Below are 27,263 nucleotides of genomic sequence, written 5' to 3' on the forward strand. Positions count from 1 at the left end.
TTCAGTACTAGTAGTAGTAGTTGAAGCGGTAGTAGTGCGTTTTAGAAGTGCCACTAGTAGTAGTAGTAGTAGTATTACTACTAGTAATAGTAGCAGTACTAGTAGTCGTAGCAGTAATACTAGTAGTAATAGCAGTACTAGTACTCGTAGTAGTAGTATACCGCTAATATTACTGCTACTACCACTACTACTACCCCTACTACTAGTAGTAGTAGTAGCGAGTACTAGTAGTGTTGGTAGTAGTAGCAGCAGTAATACTAGTACTACTAGTAGCAGTACTACTACTACTACTGCTACTACTAGTAGTAGTAGTAGTAGCAGTAGCAGAAGTGGTGAGCTTTCCGAGCACTCATGTTTTTATGTATGGTGCTATGCCGAGAAAGGCGAGAGTCGAAAGTGAGATTTCATTTGCATAATCGAGTCGCAGTCCTCTTTTTCATCTCTGGCTGTCTGAACCATGCTGAATCTCCTATTGGCCGGCGCAAAATACACCCTTTTCTGCACTTGTGTCGTTACGTTCATATGCTTTATTTTACGAGCGAACGATAGAAACCGCGAGTTGAGTTCGTCGACAGTGCGCGCGTTATTGCCATTTAGTCACCTTTCGAGGGGAGTTAAACCAAACGTTGTTTTGGCATAGAGCACAGAACATGCATGTAATGTATGCTGTGCGCGCGTGCGCTGCGAATACATTAAACGTTATAACCTACTCTTCTCGTTAGTATTGATTAGTGAATTCGTGATTAGTGAATGCATGGGACATTGTGCGCACTTTTAAGGAAGTAGGGTGCTAATAAACCGAAAGCATGTTAGGAAGAAAAGGCGCCGAAAATCGTGCATTCTTCATTAAGGAAGCGGAATTCGTAATCGAATTTAGCAACGCAGGCACCAACGGGGCTTGAACGACTTCCACGCTCAATGTTCTGCAATATGAATTCACGTTTTGTAACCGGAGATGAAATTTAAATTAACTATGCGTCAAGGAAGGCACACCACGGGAGTCCTGGTAACCAAACCGCGGCTCTAACAATCTAGCCTCGCCTTAATTATGGTCACGGAATAGCTTTCTTTCTGAAATTTTATTCCTGCCATTGACGCGAGAATTATGAAAACAAGAACTTGTAAATACCCTGACTGCGCCACCTTTTCTAGATGTCTAATCACGGCCGCATCCCAGAATCTCTCCATTAACCCCTTGAACTGTCACAGTGAGAGATGAAGGATGATTACGTTGACAGATAAAAAAGAACGGAAGAGTCCTTGATATTACTGCAACGACTGCGTTTATTTTTGTTCACTGGGCTAACACGTGGTAGATACCAGCTCTGCTAAAGCAGCAAGAAAAGCAACGACTTTAGCAAATGAACAAGAAATCCCTGAGCTAAAGAAAGCAGTTCGCTGTGGTTAAGCCGCTTGGGTCGCACCGCTGACGAGACAGTTTCGTTTTCTACTAATTCAGGCATCGGTGCTCGGCGCAAAAGTTTGTCTTGTTCCGAAGCCGTGGAGTGTGCCCTAAAAGCTGCCTGCGCTTTCCTGCCAAGAGGCGCTGCCGACTCGCTTTGTTTCTCCTACTTTTCTTTTTCCCTCTCAAGAAGGCGCATAATTTACGTCTCGCGTTTCCGTCACGCGTGCTATACACTCGATGGTTGAAGTGGAAATCGCGGGAAGAAGAGACTGAGAGCCAGTTACAGAAAATTATAAAAATATAAATTGCTCCGGTCGAGAGCAAAGCAGAGTTTAGCATTATCTGGTGTTGTGAGTCTAGGTGGTGGTTATGATGTCTGCCCGCCCGCGCCTCGGTTCCCGGATGGGTTATCGACCTGCCTGTCGGCTCGCTTCGTGCTGGTCCCGCTGATGAGGCTATTCTCTCCTCCTCCTTTTACCTCGCCCAGTCCATGCTTTTCCCTACACGTCCTGTGTTGAACCTCTCCTTCCCTTTCCGGCCGCTTTGTGGGGAACAGCTTTCCCTAAGAGGCGGCCCCGGGTTCTCCATCATCATTTCTTGCCTACCGGAAGGAAAAGGGTGCTGTTCTTGTAGTGAGCTTGCTTCCTCCGAAACCTTTTCCCGGGACATTGTCTTTTTATCTGTCAGGTTCACGCCGCGAGCCACGGCCGGGTATGGCTCCATTTTTCCGAATTTCCCTTGGCCTCTTTTTGCGTCTTCTTTTGAAGGCAGAAAGGAAAGGAAGACGTGTGGTAGACAGATAATTAGTGGCTGTATTCAAAACAGGTTCAAAGTGCCGTGTTCTGATTGGCGCTCGCGCGCCGGCACTTAAAAGAGAGTAGACGGCATGTTTGCGTGAGAATGTACTTTCTAGACTTTTATTTTCAGGATAAGGAAAGTGAACATAGCTGTAGCTCCCAGCTTTTCGCAGTGTGTTGCCATCCCGACGCATCTATTTTCAGGCCCGACGAGTTTAAAGAAACGATGACGAATTGCCATTTACAAACCAGTGGTTTGCCGGAGTTCACGCCGGACGTTGCTATATATAGACGTTAACGGCGAACTTTGCTGGCAGTTAACTATGGTGTGTTTTGGTAATTTTTTTTTCTTTCCCTAGTCGATAACTATATGATAGAAAAATACGGACTGTGGCGGCCATAAGCTCATAATTTTCAGACAGTTGAGCGCAACGTTTTTGACCACGTTGTTTAGAGCAATACTGCGTAAGTTGAGGATTAGTTCACTGCTATATCGATACTCATCGCAGTTTTTTTTCTTAATGTTATGACATACGTAATCTACATTTCTGTAAACTCAACTATTACACATTTTATGCTTTGATCTTATTTGTCATCTGAACCCACTACCCCCTTGACTGCTTTTATTGGTCCCGGTGGTTTTCTAAAGCAATAAATAACTATTCACCGCTGTTTTTTTTATTCTTATGACATATATACCCTACAATCCTGTAAGGTCAACTATCACAGCTTTTAGGCCTTGATTTCTTTTGTCACCTTTACCAACTATCCCCTTCACTGTTTTTTTTTTTTTGGTCCTGGCGGTTTTCAAAAGCAATAAATGACTACAAGGGTTTAGAGGAGGGGGGGGGGGGATGGCGCTCAACCTAAGACCAACTACTACCTTAAGACTGCAAAGAAAGCCCTGAATACATTTGAAGTGGGCTAACTGCAATTTACACTCTCTTGCAACCGGCGCCATGTTTCTCCGGTCTCTCACAGCGCCCTGTCGCCGAGCTGACGTCATGAGGAAGGTAGGCTTGCAGGTCGGCCGTCGCCTTCTGTCGAAATGACAGCAGCGCGGTGAGCATCTGCCTCGGGGGTGTGCTCTAAGGGCAGTCATTTTCAGCGAGGTACACGATACATGTGTCGCCGTGCTAACTAACCTTCAGTGCCAGAAACAACCACTGAGCGGACGCTTTGTCTCTGCGTGCACAGGGGGCAGGAGCGTCGAAATGTCTCCTCTTGGCTCCGCCAGTTTATTACTGGCCTCACAACAGATGTCAGTTAAAAACTTCTTTGCAACAAATATTAACTGCACACGCATCAGTGTCATTGTCATGAACGACAAGGACGTGGGCGTGAAAGTCCAATATGAACATATCATCGTCAGCAGCTATGTTATAAAGAACAATACAATGGACGTAAAAAATTTCGGAATGAGGAATAATAGCTACGATGTGAGAGCACCAAACAACAACAACTCCCGCCTTGCTCGTTGCTTCGTATTGATCCTCATCGAAATGATTCTTGCTAAAACGCCCACTGTGCTTGGGAAGATCTGAATTTATGAGTGAATAAATATGATCACAAACGTCATCACCAGCATCAACAACAACGCGTGGCGATTGAGAGAAACAGCAGCCGTAAAAAAAAAGAATAATCATGGCACGGTCATCACCTGAGAGGTTTAGTTTTAATAGTAATTGGTTTTTTTTGGGGGAAAGGAAATGGCGCAGTATCTGTCTCATATATCGTTGGACACCTGAACCGCACCGTAAGGGAAGGAATAAAGGAGGGAATGAAAGAAGAAAGGAAGAAGAGGTGCCGTAGTGGAGGGCTCCGGAATAATTTCGACCACCTGGGGATCTTTAATAATAATAATTGGTTTTTGGTGGAAAGGAAATGGCGCAGTATCTGTCTCATATATCGTTGGACACCTGAACCGCGCCGTAAGGGAAGGGATAAATAAGGGAGTGAAAGAAGAGAGGAACAAATAGGTCCGTAGTGGAGGGCTCCGGAATAATTTCGACCACCTGGGGATCTTTAACGTGCACTGACATCGCACAGCACACGGGCGCCTTAGCGTTTTTCCTCCATAAAAACGCAGCCGCCGCGGTCGGGTTCGAACCCGGGAACTCCGGATCAGTAGTCGAGCGCCCTAACCACTGAGCCACCGCGACTGGTAAGGTTTAGTTTTAATGCTCGTTTTGACGCAGAACATGTCTATGATCTTGCCATACATCCTTGCAGCGAGAAATGAAATAGTAGCGTGACAAAACGAGACCTTTGTTAGCTACGTCAGGCGAGTGCTCCCATTGGCTAGCCTCTGGTGTGTTTGCAGGGATTCGTGTCCAATCAGGGAGCATGTAAGCGAAGTGGGGCTGGCACCTGTGACTGCCAATGCACACTAAGCCTCTGCGCTTCATTGTTGTTCAAGTGCGGCGAAAGTAATGACAGGCTTCTAATGTTCATCGCGTTCTCATTCATGACGATATTCAGGGTCGTTATTAATAATAATAATTAATAATTGGTTTTTGGTGGAATGGAAATGGCGCAGTATCTCTCTCATATATCGTTGGACACCTGAACCACGCCGTAAGGGAAGGGATAAAGGAGGGAGTGAAAGAAGATAGGAACGAATAGGTCCGTAGTGGAGGGCTCCGGAATAATTTCGACCACTTGGGGATCTTTAACGTGCACTGACATCGCACAGCACACGGGCGCCTTAGCGTTTTTCCTCCATAAAAACGCAGCCGCCGCGGTCGGGTTCGAACCCGGGAACTCCGGATCAGTAGTCGAGCGCCCTAACCACTGAGCCACCGCGACTGGTAAGGTTTAGTTTTAATGCTCGTTTTGACGCAGAACATGTCTATGATCTTGCCATACATCCTTGCAGCGAGAAATGAAATAGTAGCGTGACAAAACGAGACCTTTGTTAGCTACGTCAGGCGAGTGCTCCCATTGGCTAGCCTCTGGTGTGTTTGCAGGGATTCGTGTCCAATCAGGGAGCATGTAAGCGAAGTGGGGCTGGCACCTGTGACTGCCAATGCACACTAAGCCTCTGCGCTTCATTGTTGTTCAAGTGCGGCGAAAGTAATGACAGGCTTCTAATGTTCATCGCGTTCTCATTCATGACGATATTCAGGGTCGTTATTAATAATAATAATTAATAATTGGTTTTTGGTGGAATGGAAATGGCGCAGTATCTCTCTCATATATCGTTGGACACCTCAACCACGCCGTAAGGGAAGGGATAAATAAGGGAGTGAAAGAAGAGAGGAACAAATAGGTCCGTAGTGGAGGGCTCCGGAATAATTTCGACCACCTGGGGATCTTTAACGTGCACTGACATCGCACAGCACACGGGCGCCTTAGCGTTTTTCCTCCATAAAAACGCAGCCGCCGCGGTCGGGTTCGAACCCGGGAACTCCGGATCAGTAGTCGAGCGCCCTAACCACTGAGCCACCGCGACTGGTAAGGTTTAGTTTTAATGCTCGTTTTGACGCAGAACATGTCTATGATCTTGCCATACATCCTTGCAGCGAGAAATGAAATAGTAGCGTGACAAAACGAGACCTTTGTTAGCTACGTCAGGCGAGTGCTCCCATTGGCTAGCCTCTGGTGTGTTTGCAGGGATTCGTGTCCAATCAGGGAGCATGTAAGCGAAGTGGGGCTGGCACCTGTGACTGCCAATGCACACTAAGCCTCTGCGCTTCATTGTTGTTCAAGTGCGGCGAAAGTAATGACAGGCTTCTAATGTTCATCGCGTTCTCATTCATGACGATATTCAGGGTCGTTATTAATAATAATAATTAATAATTGGTTTTTGGTGGAATGGAAATGGCGCAGTATCTCTCTCATATATCGTTGGACACCTGAACCACGCCGTAAGGGAAGGGATAAAGGAGGGAGTGAAAGAAGATAGGAACGAATAGGTCCGTAGTGGAGGGCTCCGGAATAATTTCGACCACTTGGGGATCTTTAACGTGCACTGACATCGCACAGCACACGGGCGCCTTAGCGTTTTTCCTCCATAAAAACGCAGCCGCCGCGGTCGGGTTCGAACCCGGGAACTCCGGATCAGTAGTCGAGCGCCCTAACCACTGAGCCACCGCGGCGGGGCCAGGTCGTTATTCTAAATATTCAATAGATTCCACATGAACCACACATTAAATTGTCGTTGTCGCGACTGAGGGCATAGTCCAGAAAGCGACGTAGTTGGTGCGCGAGGATTGCGCAATATTAAGAGTGCAATAATTAACAGCCGACGAACGCTTATGACTTTGAGGGCTCACGTTTTTCTATGTTTTTTCTTTCCACTTGTACAATGTAGCGGCTGTTAGGAGTCCTAGTGTTTCTGACTGGGTGAAAGAGGCCTTAGGCATATGCACAACAGGCCACGAAGCGTTAGGCTGGTCAGAATCAGTGACAGTAAAACATGGGAGGTGCTAAACGCTAAAGGTTATTACTGTAGCAGGAACAACTTTTCTTTTTTCTTTGGGGGAAGGGGGGTTATGTCTCCCCGTGTCTTGGCGTGTAAGAGCTGGGCCAGAGACAGTGCGTTGACAGCTTAAACGGGCAAATATTCGAACGTTTCTCGGTTAATGTCGCAACATATGAAGCGCTTTGGCGGGCACGGTTGCCTTGATGCGAACTGTCACGCACGATGTAGAGAAAAACCGTTACTTAGGTCAAGACTCAGCGACTTCGGTTATTATCCTTATTTAGTTTCGAGCATTCATCAACCTTTCCAAAACACGTTCAGCCTTTCATTGCACTTTGAAGTCACGCCAGCGGGTTCATCATGAGTGGCTGACTCACTCCGGAAAGGTTCTTGTATCCTAGCGTTCTTTCTATTTCATGGCAACAAAGAGCGAGAGAAAATTGGTTAAATTATTTTAAATAAATGTTAATTCCGATAGTTTACATCAGAGCATGTTTAGCTCATTTTAACCAAATATTTAGCTTATTTCTTTCAATGCGATAAAGCCTTTATGTCGGAGAAATCTGTGCCTCCGTCCGTCTGAAGCCTCGGTTGGCAGATGGCAAAATGAGGAAATGGGAAATCTCCCTCTCTCAGTGGAAGCGGCTGCTCAGCCGGGGTTGGGGGGGGGGGGGGGGGACACTAATGCTAACGCATACTCTGTTTCAACAATCATCCTGATCGTCCATAATTTTTATGTTGAAATAAACTCCAATTTCTTGCGGGCCTTGAAGCGATTGATGCACATTCGCATAGGCCGTATTCGGGTTAAATCTAGACTGCACTGTCGCCACTGTTTTTCGAGATTTACGCAAGTGTACGGCACAAGTCGCGCTATCTCAAACGAAGATGCCATGAATGCGTCGTATTTGCGTCAGTTATTATAGGCGCAGCTTGCACAAAACTGAGCCAGGTTTGACGTGTGGGTTTCATTTATATCATGCAATCATAGTCAAAATCAACACAAACATCATTAGTGCAAGCATAAGGATCCCTGGCTGGCAGGCTTGTTGGCGTTCATGCACATATTGATCAGTAAATGTAATAAGCAGACAGCACCAGCATTGCCAGTATGTAAATTGGAAATCAGGCAGGTATGTAGCATTTAAAAGAAATAAATTAAAAGCGTAGATTTCTTTTACAAAAAAAACAGTTAAATGAGATTCCACAGTGGAGGCTGAATGCATCGCTATAGCTGTTTCATTACCGCGGTCCACGATAGGTGTCGTGTAGGCACAGTTTCTAAATGAAAGCCTTTTACCGCGCAAAAAAGAAAGAAAAAGAAACATAGCACGTGGTATAGCGTAACAAACAGAAGGTTTGGTCAGAACTTTCTCAAATCTCTGCGCAATGACACGTCACTTCGAGCCTTATTCTGACAATCTTCCCAAGCGTGCAAGAAAGGTAACCTGTCTGTCAATCTAGGCACATAGGCTGACACGTCCGCCTACCGAGTAAATCTAGGCGCACTTCTAGCGATTGCTAATACTCTCGCGTTGTCTGGGCTCCACTGTAACCAGAGGTGGGCAACCTCATGAGGTCGACCTCAGCCTCAATATGACCACAACCTCACGTCATGAGGTGAGGTTGAGGTGAGGTCGGCGACGGCTCGAAATTTTGTGAGTGAGGTCAGCAAATCAAGCCTTAACCTCACGCCTGAGTTTGAGGTTGAGTGAGGTAGTCATTCACTGAGGTCGAAATTTTGAGGTCGAGACTTTTTCCTGTTGTCAGGTCTTACTCCGACGAGTCTAGAGTCTGACGGAAACCAGTCTGGTCGGTATGGTACGTGACAAAAGTACACAAACGTCATGCCATCCTTTCTTTTGGTAGGCGCCTTGTACTTTTGTCACTTCCTCCGACGAGTGCCGCTTCAGAAGCGGAGTTGCAGCGCATCACCGCAGTGACGCAGTGACGCATCAGCGCAATGACGCTTGGTGTTCGGTTTCCCCTGCTTCGACAACCGGATGCCACAGTTCCCTCTTAGCTTCCGGTGCTGCGCCGTAACGTCCGTTCAGTCCGAGCCTACAGGAAGACGCATCCCTCTGGTCTTCCCGGATGGAGTGTTACTGTCCCAGCACGCCACTCTCCCTCCCCCTTGCCCCGCTGGCGTAGCATCCGGCTGCCTTCCTGTCGGCTCAAACTCCCAGGAGCACGCAAAGCACGTAACTCACGTTGACCCGCGGTAGCTTTGTTTGATGCCGCAAACAAATAAGTTCAGTCCAACAAGCACGCAATAAATTCGTCGCAGCGCGGATGGCCCCAAGCAAGACTGCTTCGTGTTCATGCTCGTTGCCGGCGCTCATGTCATGGCTCTTGCCTTGCAGTCGAATAAAGTCGATCCTGCTGTACATTACAAGCTGACTTAACTGAAACTGGAGTGGTCGGCACAGGCGAGAGAATGTGATTCAGGTGGTTCCTAACAAGGACACCTGAAGCCAGAAAACACTGTATAACACCGTCGAAGCTTTTGATCGGTGAATTCCCCTTTCGAATGTCACACTAATTCTGTATAATCTAGTTCCGCGATGCAAGCAGATGACAATATAATTTACTTTTTTATCCTTGCGAATAACCTCTCTTTTGGTCTCCGGTTCCTTGTTCCTTCTCGGAAATTCGCTTATTATGCCGGAACACCGCAACACGAGGAGAACGCACCAGAATATATAGCGGTGTTGCAGCGGCGAAAAAATGCAAAACTATAATGAATGTATGGTGATGTGGTAGCTGATTCCTTTTCCTTTTCTTTTAAAGAAGATGTGTGAATGGAACTGATCACATGCTCGCGCTGTGCTGCTGAGTCGCTGTTTCAAACCTTCTAATACAACTATGACGTTTAATGGGGCACACTGTTGTTCGCTTCTGTTTTTAGTGTGCAATTTTTGTTTGTATGTTTCTGATCATTCCTTTTTTTTTCTTTCTCGTATGGGATCAGTTAGGTTGGCGGCCTGACTTGCAGACGACCAGGCACTACATGTTATCTTTCCTTTAACTATTTTGCAGAGACCCATCGTTCACCTTAAACGGCTTCGCAGAATGCTCGCGCGGTGCTCGTGGGTAAAAAACGTCGATGGTCCTAGCGTACCATTGATTAGTTCAGTTTTGAAGGAAAACAAGTGATTGACTTAAAGCAGCTTGTCTCAGACTGGTTGACGAAACAGTACCCAGAATTCTGTTGAGGCGTATGAGTACTTAGGAGGTTTTTTTTTCCCCCGGGGTTGGGGGTGGGGGCTCGGAAAAAGATTTCACTGCGGTGAAATTTGAGCGGAGAGCCATGTTGCTCTTGACAGAGAGAGCGGTTCACGCTGCCCACTATAGGCCAGTTGTTTTCACCCGTGTGATTTTAATATTTGGCACAGTGTTCGAAGACGTAATCTAGCCCTTTCTTTCAAAATGCCGCGGGTTCACCGAGTCATCGGAGAATTCTCAGGATTTCGAAACCGTTACCATCGCCACCTGGAGGGAAGTGGCGGAAACGGGGGAGGGTCTTGACCTCCCAGGAACATCAACACTATCATCCTTAATTATAATCTGCAGATACTCCTACTTTCCCGCACAATAATTGTCCTCGGTTGCTTGGTAATGTACAATATTTAATCAATATTCTGGCAAATTTTAGTTTGGCAGCGGTATATCAGACTTCCCCTGGCTCATAAGGATACACTATTAGCATCATCATCATCGCCATCATCTCGAGAGTCAAAGGCATGTGTAGTTGCATGCATGATCTTTGCAGTATGTCATACATGAGAACTGGCGCGTTTACCTGCTGGACAATCCGGATGTCATTAATGTGGACCGGGCTGTGGGCACCCTTTGTAATGCGTTATGCGCGCACGTGTAGTGATTTGGTATCCTTGTCGACCTTGAAAGGGGGGGTAGAAGGGGGCGGATGGGGGCCTGGTATGACGAGAAATTACATCGTTGTGACGCGAGTAGGTGTGATGTCATATTACAGCGTCGTCACGTGACTAGGTTTGATGGCACATTACATCGCTGGCACGTGACCTGGTATGGCGCCGCACTCACATGATTACATCACGAATGAGACTAATTAGTCTTAGCGTTACATAATTATATCTTAGCGTTACATAATTATATTAATTAGCACTAGTTAATTATGTGACGTCATCACCTTCGTTGCGTGACTCGTAGGCTCGTGACGTCGCGTGGCGCAGTTTCTTGCGGACACTTTTTTGTGGATATGACCTTGAAAGTGAGCCATATAATGCTTTCGCATTAATAAAAGAAGCCGCTCGCTTCTACCTCTGTTGGTATACTATAGTCGCAGCTTGTTAAGTGTTTTAGAAGGCAACATACAGACGACTGAAAAGAGCATTCTCGCTATGCCGGATAGAGCTAGAAAATCGAAATATACTGATATGCGTCTGCATAATCGTCGCATTGGAAAGTACATCGACGACCAGTTTCTTTATATTCGGTAACTATTCTCAGGCCTGAAAACAGTATCGTGAATACCTTCCCCCTCCTCCCAATTTCTGGGAGATGGCGTAGGACGACTGTGTTTGTCCATTGTCGGTTCGTGCGTGAATGAGCGAGAGGCTTCCAATACGAACAAGTATACACGAAGCAGGTTGTCAAATATTGACACATCTAAGGTACTCACCGAGGTACTGGTGGTAACCGCGTATGGCCCACCCCGGCCCGCAGGCCATATACTCTCTAAAGGTTCATCCCAGATTATAAGCTTCTCCTATTGCGCGCACATCAATAGTGTATGCACACACCTTATTAAATAACGTCATAATCATTTTGGCTTTCCTGCCTCACATAATTCTCAGAATTGTTTGCAACTAAAAAAAAACTTCTTAATCGTTTTTTGTGTTTTTCGTTTGTTTTCCGAGGTTGAGCAGCTGACCTCAACCTCACAATTTGAGGTTGAGGTGAGGTTGAGTGAGGTCAGCAGTGGCCTCAGGAAAAGTGAGGTGAGGGCGTCTAAGGAGACCTCAACCTCAACCTCAACTGATGAGGTTGAGGTTGTTGCTGCCGTGCAGCGGGAGAAGCCATGCGGCTGCCGCCGTAATTGCTTCGCCGTAGCGACACCTTAAATAACAAGAAAAGGGAACAAAAAACCGACCCTGACGCTTGATATTGCTTTAGTGGTTATCAGCCTTAACATCCAAGGCAGCAATTGCGAATGCGGAGATTGAAAAAGAAGTCAACCAAGAAGGGGTCCCCACAAATGCATGGTCACGGCTGTAGCTATTAGGCTTCTGTGGCCCAAATATGCGCTCAGATCCTAGCGTCTGTCAAACCCGCAAAACAGACGTTGTTGAATAACGTTCTGTGCGCCACCTCCGCACGGGCGGTATAATGCAAAGATACGTCTTCTGCGAACTCTTTTTTTTATCATCCCTCTCGCCGAATTGCATGTCGCGGTCATATCTTCACCAGGTAATGTCTTTGCGAGGTCGCATCTTAGCGCGCTATGGCTAATATCTACAACAACTATTGCGAATGCTACAGACCTTCCTCTATAAGGTGGCTAATGAAAAGATAAGGAAGGAGTGAATTGAATTAGGAATCACAATCGTCGTGCAGATACAGCTGCGTGCTAAACGATCGCTACAAGGTTTCGAATGGCCTTTTACGTGAGGACTGCGTAAATGGAACGTTTGCAAACGGCATTCTGCGAGCTCGGCAGCTTCATGCGAACTTTATGCGGGATATTATTATTATTATGAGTTTTTCATACATATCTTTTAAAAACCCTTCACCACGTCTCCGCAACCACCTGAATCTTCCAGCGGCCGAACTAAACAGAACATTTCTGTTTTTTATATGGAAAAGAATTAGTTTAGGAGCTGACTAGGGCAAAAAGAACGAGTCACCGACCTTTCTAAAAATTCCATGCATCGGGAGTCTTATTTCACGCTTAGAAAAACAAGTAGTGAGTAATAGTGGCACTATACAACGTCCGTCCCGTGGCAGGATTTGGGGCAGGTGTGTCTACGGCACAATGGCTCTACCGCTTGTAGCTAGCTACAAAGGCGATCAACAGTCACCAATCACAGTTACGTAAGCGATACTTTGCGTAAACAAAAAGAAAAAAAACAGCCCAGTTCCCCTCCGCAAAAGAAAACAAAATGACGAATGACTACATACCCCCCCCCCCCCCCCCCCCCTTGAGACATGATCCCGAAGTTCCATTGTCCACACGTCGGCAAAAAGAACCACGTTTCAACCTACTTTCAACTTGGTTCCCATTTTTCCTAGCCGTTTACAGTCTTCTCACCGCGCTTGACGTCACAGCTGAACGTACCCTGACATACCAGATGCACTTCATGGAGGAAAAATCGATGTTTCTTTTCTGCCGGCGCCAACGCTACGGACTGCATCGAACCTCTTAGCACATAAGCAGCCATTTCACACATTTCCACCAGTGACGTCGCCCTTTTGTGCCCCAGTGACGTCAGATCTTCTACACGTTAACGCCAACGCTATAGTATATTTCGAATAACACCAGCCTATGAGCTTAAAGCTAAACATATACGCAAGAATGACGTGTGTTCGCGCCGTAATTGCGTAACACTTGCGTACGCCAGTGACGTCACTGTTTCGTCCGACACCTTTCTAGCAACGCGTCGAGTGGTTGAAACCTTGGCGCCACATTTTCTATTGATTTACTCTGTAGGACGAAATAGGATAAATAAAAGGACTGACTCGTCCATCTGTCGTCCGAAAAGCGGAATAATATTTCTTGTACGCCTAAAAAAAAATGTTGGAAATAATATTAGGACGAAAAGGGCACGTCATTTGGCGGAGGGGAGAGCACGCGGAATAATAAATGGCCGCTCCTGAAAGAGTGGCGGGGCGTGTCTGGCCGGTGTTACCGAGAAGAGCTCGTGACAGGGCCGGGATCGTGTAATATATGCGCATGTCTACGTTTTTTTGAAGCTATTGTTTTTCATTATGCGCAAGGATGAGCAGCATGGCCTGCAGCCTTGTTTGGCCTGCTTCTTGGAAACAGTCAGTGCCAATTCAACCGTTGCGTCATCCTTACACAGCACTATCCCTCTCCTTGTTTTTGTTCTTGATGTTTTTGTTATTGCTGTTCTTCATCCTTTTCGGAAAACTGCTCGATTAGATTGCGCATATGCATGCGGTGGCCGTCTTATGCGGCCTAACACGTGACGAAACAAACCGTGCGGCACGGACAACGGCAGCTGCGTTTGTCGGCTCGAAGGAAAAGAAGATAAAAATACAAAGAAAAGGAACTGAGCAGACGAACACGAAGAAGGAAGAAAAATAGAAAGAAACACGGAGGACAAGAAGGAAGGGGAAAAAAGAGACGATAGAAAGAAAATGAGAGAAAGCAACCAACGGACACGGTCACAGCTGAGGCGACGCGCGCAGCTGGCACTGCTAGCCTCTGCACACACGTCTCATCGCACTGCAAAACTGTGCAGCGCATTTTGAGAGCGCAGAGCGATGCCCTTGGGAATGACACATTTAAGACTGCCACTGTAAACGCGGATATATCAGAATTCGGCTACAACAACAACGTCGCAAATAATTTATTTCATGATGCAATAAACTGTACGGCGGTGGTAGATAAAAAAAAATGTTTGCCAACGAAAAATTTTCACCTGTAATAGGTAATACGGAGGCTAGACATGCAGCTGAGAAAAAAATCTCAAAGACTGCTGGAAACGCTCACTTTTGTGTTTCTAATTTTTTTATGAGGACACTGTGTAATTCGAATAATGTTCCGGCGGACGTTGTGATCGTGGTAAGAAAGGCCTAGACGCTTTCTTTCTGCTGTTTACTTGTGTTAGTGGTATTTATTACTGACGTTAAGTTCCTACTCGATTCCATGGTCGCTCCCGTTTAAGTACGATTGCATTTAATGCTTTGTTCTTCTATTGTTTTTCTCATTTTGATCCGCGTAGGACCCATAGTACTTAGCAAAAATATTGTTCAGTAAGGTGCATGCGAAGCAGTAATCCCTGGACCTCATCGGGCTTTGAGCTCTTACTTACTAAACCGCAATTAGGGGGCGCTGTTTATACTCCTCCCAACGCTGTACGGTTTTGACGTGTGAGGGAGAACGAAAACTTGTGAGAGGTTGCGTGTGAGAGAGAGGAACAGATTGAGAGAGAGAGAGAGAGAGAGAGAGAGAGAGAGAGAGACTGCAGCGATTCATCCCGTCCCTTTCGTTGCGGCTCTCGCGCCCTTTCTCTCCTTCAATGCCTTCCCTTCCACTCTCTCTTTACCGCACTCTTTCCTCTTTTCGCCATTTGTTGCTTCATTCGCCTCGAAACTTATCTCGCTTTGTTGCGCGCGCTCAGAGCTGCCACCTTTTCCTTTTGCGACCTTCCTGTCTTTTTTTTTTGTTTTCTGCGGGTTTTCTAACATTTCTCTTTTCATTTTTCCTTCTCTCTTTCTCTTCCCTCTCCCTTTTCTTGCCGCAGCTGCTCGCTGTTGACCTAAGGACACTCGCCGTCGCCTTTCGGTGCGCCGACGACGCGAGCTCGCTCCGTTCCCTGGCGTGCTCAGCTCGTGGCCCGAACGCAACGTAGTATCTGCTTCCCCGCCGAGACCTGTTCGGCGACCAATCGCGGCATCGGCTTGGAAGCCTGTGTTTGCCGTGGACGGAGCAACTTCAGCCTGCAGTAGCAAAGCCGTCCGCTGCTTCCGTCGCTAACTTAGGTAACTGTCTTTTCGTTTCATCATCGAGGTTGCAATATGGCGAGAAAGTTGTCGAAAAAAGAAGCGTTTGCCGATATTAATGTAAAACGTGCAATTGGTGGAGAAAGGCAGTTTGCCCGATTGCTTACAGGAGCTCAGTTGTTGTGGTTGTTGTTGTTAGCTTTTCACAAGCCGGCAAATACCTACACGGGGGGCGGTCAAGAATCGGGAGGTAGAGGTTGATATTCACCTGTACTCAGTAAAGGCAAAAGAAATGCACGCCGGAAAGCAACACCGGTGGAGTCTACCTCAAGAAAGGAGAGCATGAACAAAAAAGAGAAGGGTTCTGATAAAAAAACAAAAAACATAAAAATAGAGGGATTATAATAGTGATAATTCAGTCAAAACGTAACAATGCGAAGAAAAGAAAATATTGAAACACTTAGCAAGGCAGTCGATGAGATTCTAGCAAGAAATTTTGAACAGCGGTACAGAGAGATCTGTGGCTATTTTATTGAGGTTATCTTCTTTTTCTACAAATAACGCTTCTTGTTCTTGCAAGCTATGCTGGACAACATACCGCAGTTTTTGTTATGCCGTCCGCACGTAGTGATTAGTCCGCCGCGCTTGATCTTGGCTGGATTTTTTTCTTTTTACTGTACTGACCGAACCCGGGCTATAGAACCAGGATAGGTGTTTCATGCTATATTGGACGACATTTAAAAAGAGAATGCTATAATTGTCTCCACCAATATATAGTCCACGAAGGCAAGAAATTTCACTTTTAATCTCGTGTATCCCACAGGTTGTGTACAGGAATGTACGGTATTTTTTTTTTTTACCTACGGGGTCCAGTATAGAGTATTTTCAACCTTCTTATTGCCTTTTATTTCATGTCGATGCCATGCAATAACTACACGCCCGGACAATCATTTCAGCTTGCGGATGACGTTTGTCGCAGTCTTAACGACTCAGTAGAGTTTTGAGAAGCATGAGAAGGAAACCAAGACTCATCATCATCATCATCATCATCATCATCATCGCCCACTGCAGGGCAAAGGCCTCTCCCATGTCTCTCCTGGACGTGCAGGAACAAGCTGTGGTCAAAACTCGTGCCGCTTTGTCCGCATAACCGCTTAATATGAAACTTTATTCCGTGGCCTGGCGACACTGTTATCGCTTCACTCATTGAACCTCACTGATTATGCTGCAACATCCGTTCACTGAGCACATTTCGCTTCGTCTTAGTGCCGAAGCCGGAAGTAGAGTGTCTTTGGTTCAGAAAAATGTGCCCCTTGTGAGATCTCCCGACTGTGACTGCGATATTACGGAACTGATTTCAACGTGCCTATAGACATTTTGCAACAAGGCTCCTCGGAGATGTTTCATCATTTCCTTCGCCCGAAAGAAAGGTGTATAGGCTGCACAGTGCGACACGTGGAACGTCATGGCGTAGGGTTCGGGTTTAATTCCCCCCCTGGGTTTGATCTGCAAGAAATGCTAATACAATAACACCGCTTTTACATTTTCCCGCCCTTGACATTCGGTTGGATTCGAATTGGTTACGTTTGCCTCACTAGCGGAACACCGCATAGCCATCGCGGCGGACCGTTTTCTGTCGGCTATAGATCAATTTCCTTTATTCCTTGGGGAGCAAGTAATGGGTCAGAACCCGCAACGTTGCGCTAACTCCAGACCGCGTGCTGCGAAGACGCATACATTATATGGGTGTGCTCTGTATTCCTTCACATTCGTTTAGTGTGAAAGCACGATTGATCTCCTAATCCAGAAAATGCCGGTGTGTGGTGAGCCTCTGAAGTTAGTCACGTGACCAGGCCACATTAGCCCTGCATGACCTCTCCTTCCCAAACATCGAAAGTCTGGGAGGCACACACATGCATCCAGATAGGGGAGCCAGCTAGGCGGCTCTTGCAGGGCAGCATATACTCCCCGCACCAAAGCGCATTGTTCACGAAACAAAGAGTTCGACGACCGTGGTGATTCGGCGTGGTGGTCCATCATGCGGCTCTTCCAGAGACTAAATAGTCCCAGCAACATTAATAGGTCATATGGCACAACACAGCTTTTCTCCACAGGCAAAAAGCGGATACTGTAGGGCGTGATGTCAATGTCCTTCTTAATTGTGCAGCTGCGGCGATCACGCCGAAGCTGATCACGCCTCGTGTTAAACTGCAAGGCTCTCTCTCGCTTCTTCTTCTTCTACCTCTCGCTGTGCATTGCACGTCGTCGTCTTCATCAACTTCCATCTGTGCCCAAGTCACGAAAGGAAAGGAAACGCGCTTTCAATCACGCTTTCAGGTACGTGGCGTTGGTGCCCACCCGCAAAAACCTGCTTTCGCACAACATTTCGTAGTTAGCAATACTAACCTCACAGCATTTTTTTTTTAGGGAGGGCGAGGGGGGCGGGGGGGGGGGGGGGGGGGGAGCGGGAGGGTAGCTAGTACGCGAGCAGGTTCGCCGGCGGTCCGCATCCGGTTTCGATGGCAATTATCGTGCGTTGCAACGACCCACAGCGACAGCTGCTGATGTACTGAAACACCGGCGCAATAGCGACTTGCTCCACTAATCTAGGCCGCTTTAAACCTACCAAAGCTTCAAATCTGCGGCAGTTAAAAAGCAAGAGAAGACTGATGCCTGTACCGACGCATAGATGCATATGGCTTTTTATTCAGCCTGCAGCATACGCTTCCATGCGCCGAGCCTTTTCCTGTGCCATGTGCGCAGTTTTTCTTATCGTAGTCATTCTGCTCGCCGTTCTGTCCTATAATAATATCAAAATGTCCTTTCCGTTGAAATCAACCTTTACGGAGTCCACCGTTTAGTCTGAGGCCATTTGACAGGGATCACTTTATAACTGTCTATAGGTTATTTTTTTTTTTTTTTGCGAGAAGCCTGAACCAGATACGCGAGCCTAGCTGCTTGGTTCTTCAACTGGGTGCAGGTGATCGTCACACCATGAATCGTTTATTGGTCGGGTTTGGCCGAAGCGAAACATATCGCCTTCACACTACAATCTAGAGAGCGCAGTGAACAGAAAAAGGGAAACCTTTTCTTTCGTATGAGCCGAATAGTAGGGTTGGTCAGATGTTTAGGAGAATCCCCAAAGGTGAGCAATAGCTGACCTTTCGGTATTATCGAGTAATTACTCCCTTATTACGAGCCCAATAGTAGCACAACAGAGCACTGATACGGACCACTGCTTTTCTTCTTCTCGACGAACCAAGACGTAGCAAAATGGCGTCCGAAAACAAAACAAACCCATAATAGTAACGACAAATAAAATACCCGGGTGCCGCATGAGACGTTGTGATTGATACACTAATATCAACACGTTCCACATAAGTTCCACCTAACATGACGATATGGAGACTGCATGAGTTCGCGTTCCAGATAAAAAAGGTGAAACGAGCCTCGTTCCAGATGAACTACGTGGAACAGATGTTTTAGCTGAAACTTGTGTTGAATATATATGGACTCATGGGCGTCATTCATTAACTTCATTTATTATCTGTCCATTCAGATATCGCTACGCATCTGTGAGACGGCATGCAGTTCTTGAATACGCCGAGCCATAACAATCGCTGTAGAGCTATTCAGTAGTGGGGCGGTAAACAGTCGTGAACTGCAGCAGATGGCATACTGGTCGGAACAGGCAAATGAACGAGCGAAAGGTGAAGGTTACAAAAAAAAAATACGAATAGTAAAGTGCTTGAGCGTGCGCAGGTGCTGGGCATCACTACTCTTGCCCGACTGATTCAGGGCTATATGAAAAGCAGAATAAAGTAATAGTGTTAGGTTTTTTTTTCAAATATACGTTTGAAAACGCTCGAATGGAACGAGGATTTTTACCTGTAGTGCACTCATTTGCTCCGCTAGGAGTGATTGGTACCGCATGTGACGCCGTAGTTGGTACACTAATATCAACGTGTTCCACATAAGTTCCACTTAAAGCGACGATATGGAGGCTGCAAGAGTCCCTGTACCACATAAAGGATGTGACGAGCCTCGTTCCAGATGAAATATGTGGAACAGTGATCTTAGACGCAACCGATGTAAAACAGAAAATGTTTGTTTATGGTTTATGAGGGTTTAACGTTCCAAAGCGACTCAAGCTATGAGGGACGCCTTAGTGGAGGGCTCCGGAAATTTCGATCAACTGGGGATCTTTAACGTGCGCGGACATCGCACAGTACACGGGCCTCTAGCATTTCGCCTCCACCGAAATTCGACTGCCGCGGCCGGGATCAAACCCGCGTCTTTCGGGTCAGCAGCCGAGCACCATGATCAGTGAGCCACTGCGGCGGCTCGACCTCCAAAGTGAATCTATACCAAAGGCAACGATGCGAAAAGAATGAATGTGCATAAGTTAGTCAAAATGCGCATCACAGACGGCTCATTCTTACAGCATGCCAGTAAATGCCTACAGCCTGCGGAGGAATTTCACCTTTGATCCACAGGCCATTTCTTTGATATTCCCGTGTCTCGAGTAGGCAGTCAGGTTTCATTTATGCGTTGCTAATGCTCCCCAGATGGAAATTTATCAGGATTATTGCCTAATTTCAGCCCTTGCGACTCAATGTGCGTGCGCGCGTGATGTTGAGACTGTGAGTCGAACCCGTGACCTCGTTCTCGGCAGCAGCTGGCCGTCTTCTCAGGCACTGAATGCGAGTGTCGCCATAGACCTCGATTCTCCCTCCAGCGAATAAGGTCGTCTCTGATGAGCGCAAACCCGTGGCGTGGGAAGCGACCTACTATCGCCGAGCTAGGTGAAAAACCTGCTGCGACTTCCGCCGCTCCACTGTTACGGCCACGAAGCCTATTCCTTTTTTTCTATTCTATCTTTTTTCATCCGTTCTCATTGGATGCAGAAAAGCCAAGCACCCGCTGTATCACTGAATCGCTGGTAGACTAAAGACAAGTTTAGAATAGAATCAATTTAGAAGAATCCTTATAATATGTCAGATCCCGCTGCGCTTGCTGCATGGAATGAGTTCTGTCCGCATCAAACTATGCGTTCCACATACCGAATATAATGGCAGGACAGTGGGTGATATTAGCTCGCTTTTTTGTTATCTTTTTTCCGAATAACCTGTGATTGGTATTGAGCTCTACGTTCCCACAGAGTCAGCCATATGATGCTGTGGTTAAAAGAGAAAAAAGTTCCCGGGTTCGAACCCGACCGCGGCGGCTGCGTTTTTATGGAAGAAAAACGCCAAGGCGCCCGTGTGCTGTGCGATGTCAGTGCACGTTAAAGATCCCCAGGTGGTCGAAATTATTCCGGAGCCCTCCACTACGGCACCTCTCTCTTCCTTTCTTCTTTCACTCCCCCCTTTACCCTTCCCTTACGGCGCGGTTCAGGTGTCCAACGATATATGAGACAGATACTGCGCCATTTCCTTTCCCCCAAAAAACCAATTTAAAAACATTTTTTTATAGCTTGAAACTTCCTGCATCGTCCTAAGCTGCCGCTGATCCGATCTTTAAAGGCCGACATGACACCGGCGTTAAACCAAGGCGGATGTTAAAGGGCGATGCTGATATGTAGAGACAGAACTGGCTAGAACCAATCCGTCTTCTTTCCTTCCCCCCAGCCGACAAAAGCCGAAAGAACTGTCACCCACACATGACAACTCCTATTTCCTTCGGGCTTGAATTAGACGAGAGGATGGTTTCGAAAACTTAGAAAGGCTCGCCTGTCTTGGAGCCCGCAGTATGAGCTGTCGGTATAGCGGTATAGGTTCAATGCTGAGATGCAGCCGTCTTGTGTTCGCCTTAGGGTTGTTTGCGCACGTTTAGGTTTTTACTTTTGTTTTTTTTACTGGGAATGTCTGCTTCCAGCAGTTGTCTACGTAGCGATGGCAGATATTTATAGGCAGGATTGTAGACAGGCAAAATTGTAAAAAAGAGAGAAGTAGCTGTCGCAAGTGTCAGACGAGCAGTGTACTGTGCACGGTTGTCGATCACGTGTTTCCCATACGCACACGTCCCAAGTGCAAGAAGGCAAAATCAATATCGCGAAGTGTTAAGGTAGAAAAGAAAGCACGATACGTTTACCATAACCTTTGCCGGCGGTTTTAGAAGTTCTGCACCTGTTTCTTGCGCGGTGAAGTTAGTAGGATTTTAACACGTGACAATGAACGCATCGGAACTGGTTTGCGTTTACTGGCAGGTATAACCAGCAAAACAAGAAGACCAATAAACGTGATATTCATATTCTACGCACGCCACTCTCCTTCCCGCAAAGCTGAGGGCAGCTAAAGTTTCACCTCCGCTCACACTTTATTTGCGATGGCTGAATAAAAAATTCTGTTACATTGAACGTAATGCCAGAGTCGTGTTCAGTGGCTCTGGTGTTTTGCAGCTGAAACCGAAGTCGTGGGGTCGAATCATGGTCGTAGCGGCTGCATTTCAGTGGAGGCGGAATATAAAAACGACAGTGTGCCTTGCTTTTTTAGTGGACGCGAAAGAACCCCAGATAGGGGAAACTAATCCGGATCCCTCCACTACGGCGCGTCTGAAAACTTGCATACAGCTTGAGGACAGAAAATTTGGGCGCACTTAAGCTCTGCCTTTAAGTATATGACGCAACAGCGGTTAATCTTACCCACACAGACACGGAAGCAAGTTAATCTTTCACAGTCGCAGTCATTATGTGACAGAACGCACGAAGTCCATATAAAGCCCCGCTTTAACCAAGCCGCACGACCGTGTCTGAGTGACGTAGCGGTAGCGTATCTTGACCCGCAACCCGAGAGCCCGAGGGTCAGGGGTTTCCGATGCACCGCTGGTATGGCTGGCGCCATCTATGGGAACCTCTTGTAATCGACTAGTCCTAATTTCTCCGTTACGCCGACGATAACGTCGACACCGGCTTTTCCGCGACACGGGGCCTTCACGATTTCACGTAAAAACCGCACGTACCATACCACACCCTGTACAGTTAGCACAGTAAAAAGAGCTTGGTGTAAAATTGAACGCGCTTGCTGACAAGCGAAATATTGTCATTCGCCCAAAAATAGCCATTCGACTACTCCTATCTAATGTAACCATAAACGCGCATGTATTAGCGCAGGCAAGTGTGTGCGTAAAGTGCAACAGCATAGGGACCTCGTGGAGTGTTGTAACTCAGCAGCTGTGGGAGTGAGTGTAAGGTCGGTTCAGCGCGAAGCGAAACAGATGAAATACGATAGCTTTCAGCCCACATCCGTTCGAACTAGGCCTGCCCCCGGAGCAGTAGTTCAGTACTTCTCAGGTGGGTAACCCTCACAGTACTGCGATCTGCATATCCTGCAAGGGATCTCTCTATGCGACGCACAAGCTTGACTGAAATGCCAGGATGTTCTCTACGCCTGACTGAGAGGTAGCTACATGAAATTACAGGTGCGAGAGCTGAGATTTCGTTCTTCCATTAGGCGCAGGACTAGCATAGAACGCTATCTCGCTTCAACAGATTCACTTGGGCTGATCTGGTTTATGGGTTTTAATGTACCAAAGGGACTCAGGCTACGTGGGGCTACGCCATAATGAAGTGCTCAAGATAATTTATACCCCTCTGGGCTCATTTAACGCGTGCTGACATCGCACAGTAGACGGACTTCTAGCATATTGCCTCCATCGATATGTGACTATCGAGGTCGGGTTCGAACCCGCCTCCCTGGAGGCAGCAGCCAAGCGCCGTAACCGCTGAACCACCGTGACTGCTGCTTGAGCTAAAATTTCACCTTTTATTAACAAATGCTGTGCGCTGTGTCAAAATGCCGTTTCTTTAAATGTTACTGGAGGAAATTTTTGTAAATAGGGCTGATTTCGAAATTTCATACCATCCGCCGAGTCTTTGGCAGCGAAAGGCCGCTGAGTCCGCCCACTTCCCTGAAATGCACGTCGATTTCAAAACTTCGCAATGCAGTGGCAGGTTTGCACGAAAAATTCAGTGCGAAGGAAAGGACTCCGCTCAAGCCAGGGGTGTACAAACGAATTTATTATTTACATCAATTAGACCACCCGTCATGCCTAACATCTGGGTTAGTAGAAATAAGGATACGGTAGTGTTGAGTGATGCCTCTGGGTAGGCGGTAAGTCCGTCAGTCGCTTGACCGTCATAAGAGGTAACCGGTTCATGATAGCGCTCTGTCGGGGCTTTGTCGATCGTCTGCAAATCATTTCGCGTCAAAACGTGTCTCCCAGAGCCTCTGTAACCTCCGCCTTTTCTCTTCTGGCCCCACAGCTTGAAGGCTTGGCCACAAGTCGTCTCGGTGGGCCCTACGCAGTCGTCCAAGACCCGTGGGCTTCATCGTCTTCCTGTTTGGACCAGCAGCTGCCAGCGTCGGCACTAGCATGCCCGGCACAGGCCACGTGCCTTCGGTGTCGGCCCTTCAGCCTCCCCACGAGGAAGGGGGACACCAGGGGGGCCACCCGGCCAAGGACCAGTACCGGGTGGTGGTGCTTGGAGCGGCCCGGGTGGGCAAGACGGCCATCGTTCACCAATTCCTATACGATGAGTTCCCCGTCGACTACTTCGCCACCATCGAAGAGGTGAGTTCTCGCCAGCTTCGGCCTTGAAAAGTGTTGGGGTTATGGGCGCTAAATCACGGAGAACGGATAGAGTGTAGAGTTGTATTCTAGTGCACATTTCCGCTTCTGCTACAGCAAAAATACGTCCCAGATGAAAATATTAATTCCTGTATTAAGAGACGTTTTATTGATTAGCAACTGTTCATTCGCAAATGGATTATTACACGAACGCATAGATATCACAGGAGCTTTGGACATCATATTGTGTATACTACACCCCAATGTGGGTGAACACTCTAGAAGTACGCGAGAGGTTACAGACTACCAAATGGCCAGTGAATAAAAAGTGACCGAGTTCAGTTTTTCACGTGGACAACTGGCTGAAAAGGTATCTAATAAGTTGATATTATACAAAAGAAACTGCCTATACATTGCAATGGTGCCTGGCAGCTTCCTGGAGCAGCTCGATAAGGGTGCCACGATGGCAACCACGTAAACCTAACCCACAGAGGGTGGCAAGTGCATTTTAACAGATGTTAGACTGTTTCTTAAATGTCGGCGAGCCTTCCTAAAGTGCCTTATAATAATATTAATTGGTTTTTGGTGGAAAGGAAATGGCGCAGTATCTGTCTCATATATCGTTGGACACCTGAACCGCGCCGTAAGGGAAGGGATAAAGGAGGGAGTGACAGAATAAAGGAAGAATAGGTGCCGTAGTGGAGGGCTCCGGAATAATTTCGACCACCTGGGGATCTTTAACGTGCACTGACATCGCACAGCACACGGGCGCCTTAGCGTTTTTCCTCCATAAAAACGCAGCCGCCGCGGTCGGGTTCGAACCCGGGAACTCCGGATCAGTAGTCGAGCGCCCTAACCACTGAGCCACCGCGGCGGGTCACCTAAAGTGCCTTCAATTCCTGTATTTAATTGGTTTTTTGGGGAAAGGAAATGGCGCAGTATCTGTCTCATATATCGTTGGACACCTTAACCGCACCGTAAGGGAAGCGATAAGGAAGGGAGTGAAAGAAGAAAGGAAGAAGGAGGTGCCGTAGTGGAGGGCTCCGGAATAATTTCGACCACCTGGGGATCTTTAACGTGCACTGACATCGCACAGCACACAAGCGCCTTAGCGTTTTTCCTCCATAAAAACGCAGCCGCCGTAGTCGGGTTCGAACCCGGGAACTCCGGATCAGTCAATTCCTGTATTTAGTTGCTAATTTTTGTGCATTAGAGGAAAGCTTATAGAATTTGACGGAGGGCTTCTAAATGATAGCAACCATTGCAAACACTTCGAATTCAGTTAAAGAGCACCAGCCTTTCACAGCGCGGTCCTTGCCGATGTGCGGTCATTATTACAAATTCGCGGTCTCGTTCTCAGTATGTGAATGCCACAACGGCTCAGATGACAACTGCCACGTTGTGCGTAGTAGCTGCCTAGGGCGTCCGAGTGCGTTGACTCTTGGTGACCTACAGAGATACTACTGGTACGCTAGCCAATGCTACACTGAAGAAAGGACTCTGCATATCAATGGCTCTCACAATTCAATCAGATGCGAAGATCTTCGATATGGTGGCGTTTGATCAGTGAATCAATTTCCTCGCTGTTTTCCCAAATAAGCGCAGTACCAACTAAAGAAGCGGTGGTAGTTTGTATACTGCGTCATTCACTACCTAAACGCGACGAATGCATAACTCATAACGAATGCATAACGCAGTTGCACCCATAAAACCAGCCATCACAAGTGATATCGCGAAATTAGCCCCTAGTAAATGCTTATGTTGGGTATTATGGAGATGTGCTAGTAAGGATGCCAAGCGTCCAACGCAGGGTAACTATGTATTGGACTTTTTACGATAAGGTTTGATCGAGGATTAAATGGTGCTACAGCTTGTTTATAATTTTAATCAATTTAAAAACTCGGGAGTTATCGAATGGCTTATAGTGTGTTATCTGCTGGAAGTGAACTGCGGGTGAAAAAAAAACGGCTAAATCATGATAAAGCTAACCAGAAAGAAACATAATAGAACATATCGCGTAAAAAAAAATCATGCGGCGCCTTTTTTTTTGCAGATCTTCCACAGGTACGCCTGGAAATGAACTATGATTTACTCAGTCTGGCATACAGCTTTAGCAGCGGTAGATTATACTTTATTTTCACAGACTTGCCGGCGCAGCTCAGTTCCTACTGGGCACGAAGTATACGGATCGATATCAGTCGTGGCTTACGCCTTTCATGACGGAGAAACGCATAAACCGTTGCGCAGTGGGATTTGAGAGCACATTCAAGAATCCAAAGGGATCTAAATTAATCTAGAGACGTTCATGGCAAAAGGCGAGCTTCGTTCTGCGTTTGGTATGGTGGTGGTAGTGCAAACGCAGAACGAAGCTCGCGTTTGGTATAAAGTTTGTTTTGCGCACTTGAGTAAAATCAATACTAAACTACGTTTTTTTTATCTTCGCTAGTGCCTCCTTCCTGTACACTATTCTGGTAAATGGTATTAAGTGTGAAACTCGGAATTTAGTGCTGTTTCAAAGGAAAGCTAGAGAGATAGCTGAGTTCCCATTTTAAAACGACAAGTCTGGAAATGCGTCACACAAATTTCCATTTATGCCGAAAAACAACGTTCAAGTACTCCACTTTCGTTGAGAGCGTTAACCAGGACGCTTGTTTTTATACTGCTAGTGTAGAGAACCCCCGTTCGGCAAACTCAAAATTGAAACACCCGCCAGCTGCTGGAAGCTGCTTCTTATCATTTATATATTATTCGCGTCGACAGTCTGCTGTCGTTTGATGTCCGGCTTATAACCCCGAGATCTCATCTTTGTCGGTGACTTTTTCGGCGTTCGTATTTGTTTGTCTGGCTTGTCCTCATTTTTCCGCGCCAAGTTCTTCAGTATGCATTTATTATATGCCCGTCGTAACTCGAACGCACGTGCCCCTAGTAATGGGAGAAAAACGCAGCTGCCTTAAACTGGATCGTTGGTCTCTGTCATTCGTCGAGGGCCATATATCTCTTCCCTCTTGCACATGGCTATACATGCGTATGCGGTTATCAGGCAGCGATAGGATGCTTACGTTTTTATTCCAGGAAGGTTCACCTATTTATCTGCTCTTGAGGCAGCCAAAAGAGAATTAAGATAACGCTACAAGCGCATCGTGGCCTGGACATACGGAGACCTGTACAGTCGTAAAGGAGTTGCTAGGCGCGTTTAATCGGACTGTTTTGATCGGCTCGCCGCTGACAGCAGTGTGGGGTCACTGGAGCGATGAAACGGGAGTGTTTGCCTTGAACGCTTGTGGCCTTGCTTTTGTCTGCTTTGAACCGGAATAACTGAATTGAGATCAACTATATATCTCTTCTTCCTGTGGCCTTTGTGTCTACACGCATGCGCACGGAAGTATTCGCAAAAAGC

General features: G+C 46.9%; 1 protein-coding gene across 2 annotated transcripts in view; it reads left to right on the plus strand.

Annotated features, from left to right (window-relative positions):
- LOC144100906 (GTP-binding protein Rhes-like) overlaps positions 1 to 27,263 on the plus strand; it is an 86,057-nt gene that overhangs the window by 46,977 nt on the left and 11,817 nt on the right. Inside the window, exons 2-3 of one of the 2 annotated variants that reach the window (XM_077633817.1) lie at positions 15,100 to 15,337; positions 23,562 to 23,869. In XM_077633817.1, coding sequence (XP_077489943.1) covers positions 23,672 to 23,869 — 198 coding nt within the window. In that variant the 5' untranslated portion in view covers positions 15,100 to 15,337; positions 23,562 to 23,671. The remainder of the gene's footprint in view (positions 1 to 15,099; positions 15,338 to 23,561; positions 23,870 to 27,263) is intronic. The other variant, XM_077633818.1, reaches the window with a different exon arrangement.

This window comes from Amblyomma americanum, chromosome 8, assembly GCF_052857255.1.
Source record: "Amblyomma americanum isolate KBUSLIRL-KWMA chromosome 8, ASM5285725v1, whole genome shotgun sequence".
Lineage (NCBI taxonomy): Eukaryota > Metazoa > Arthropoda > Arachnida > Ixodida > Ixodidae > Amblyomma > Amblyomma americanum.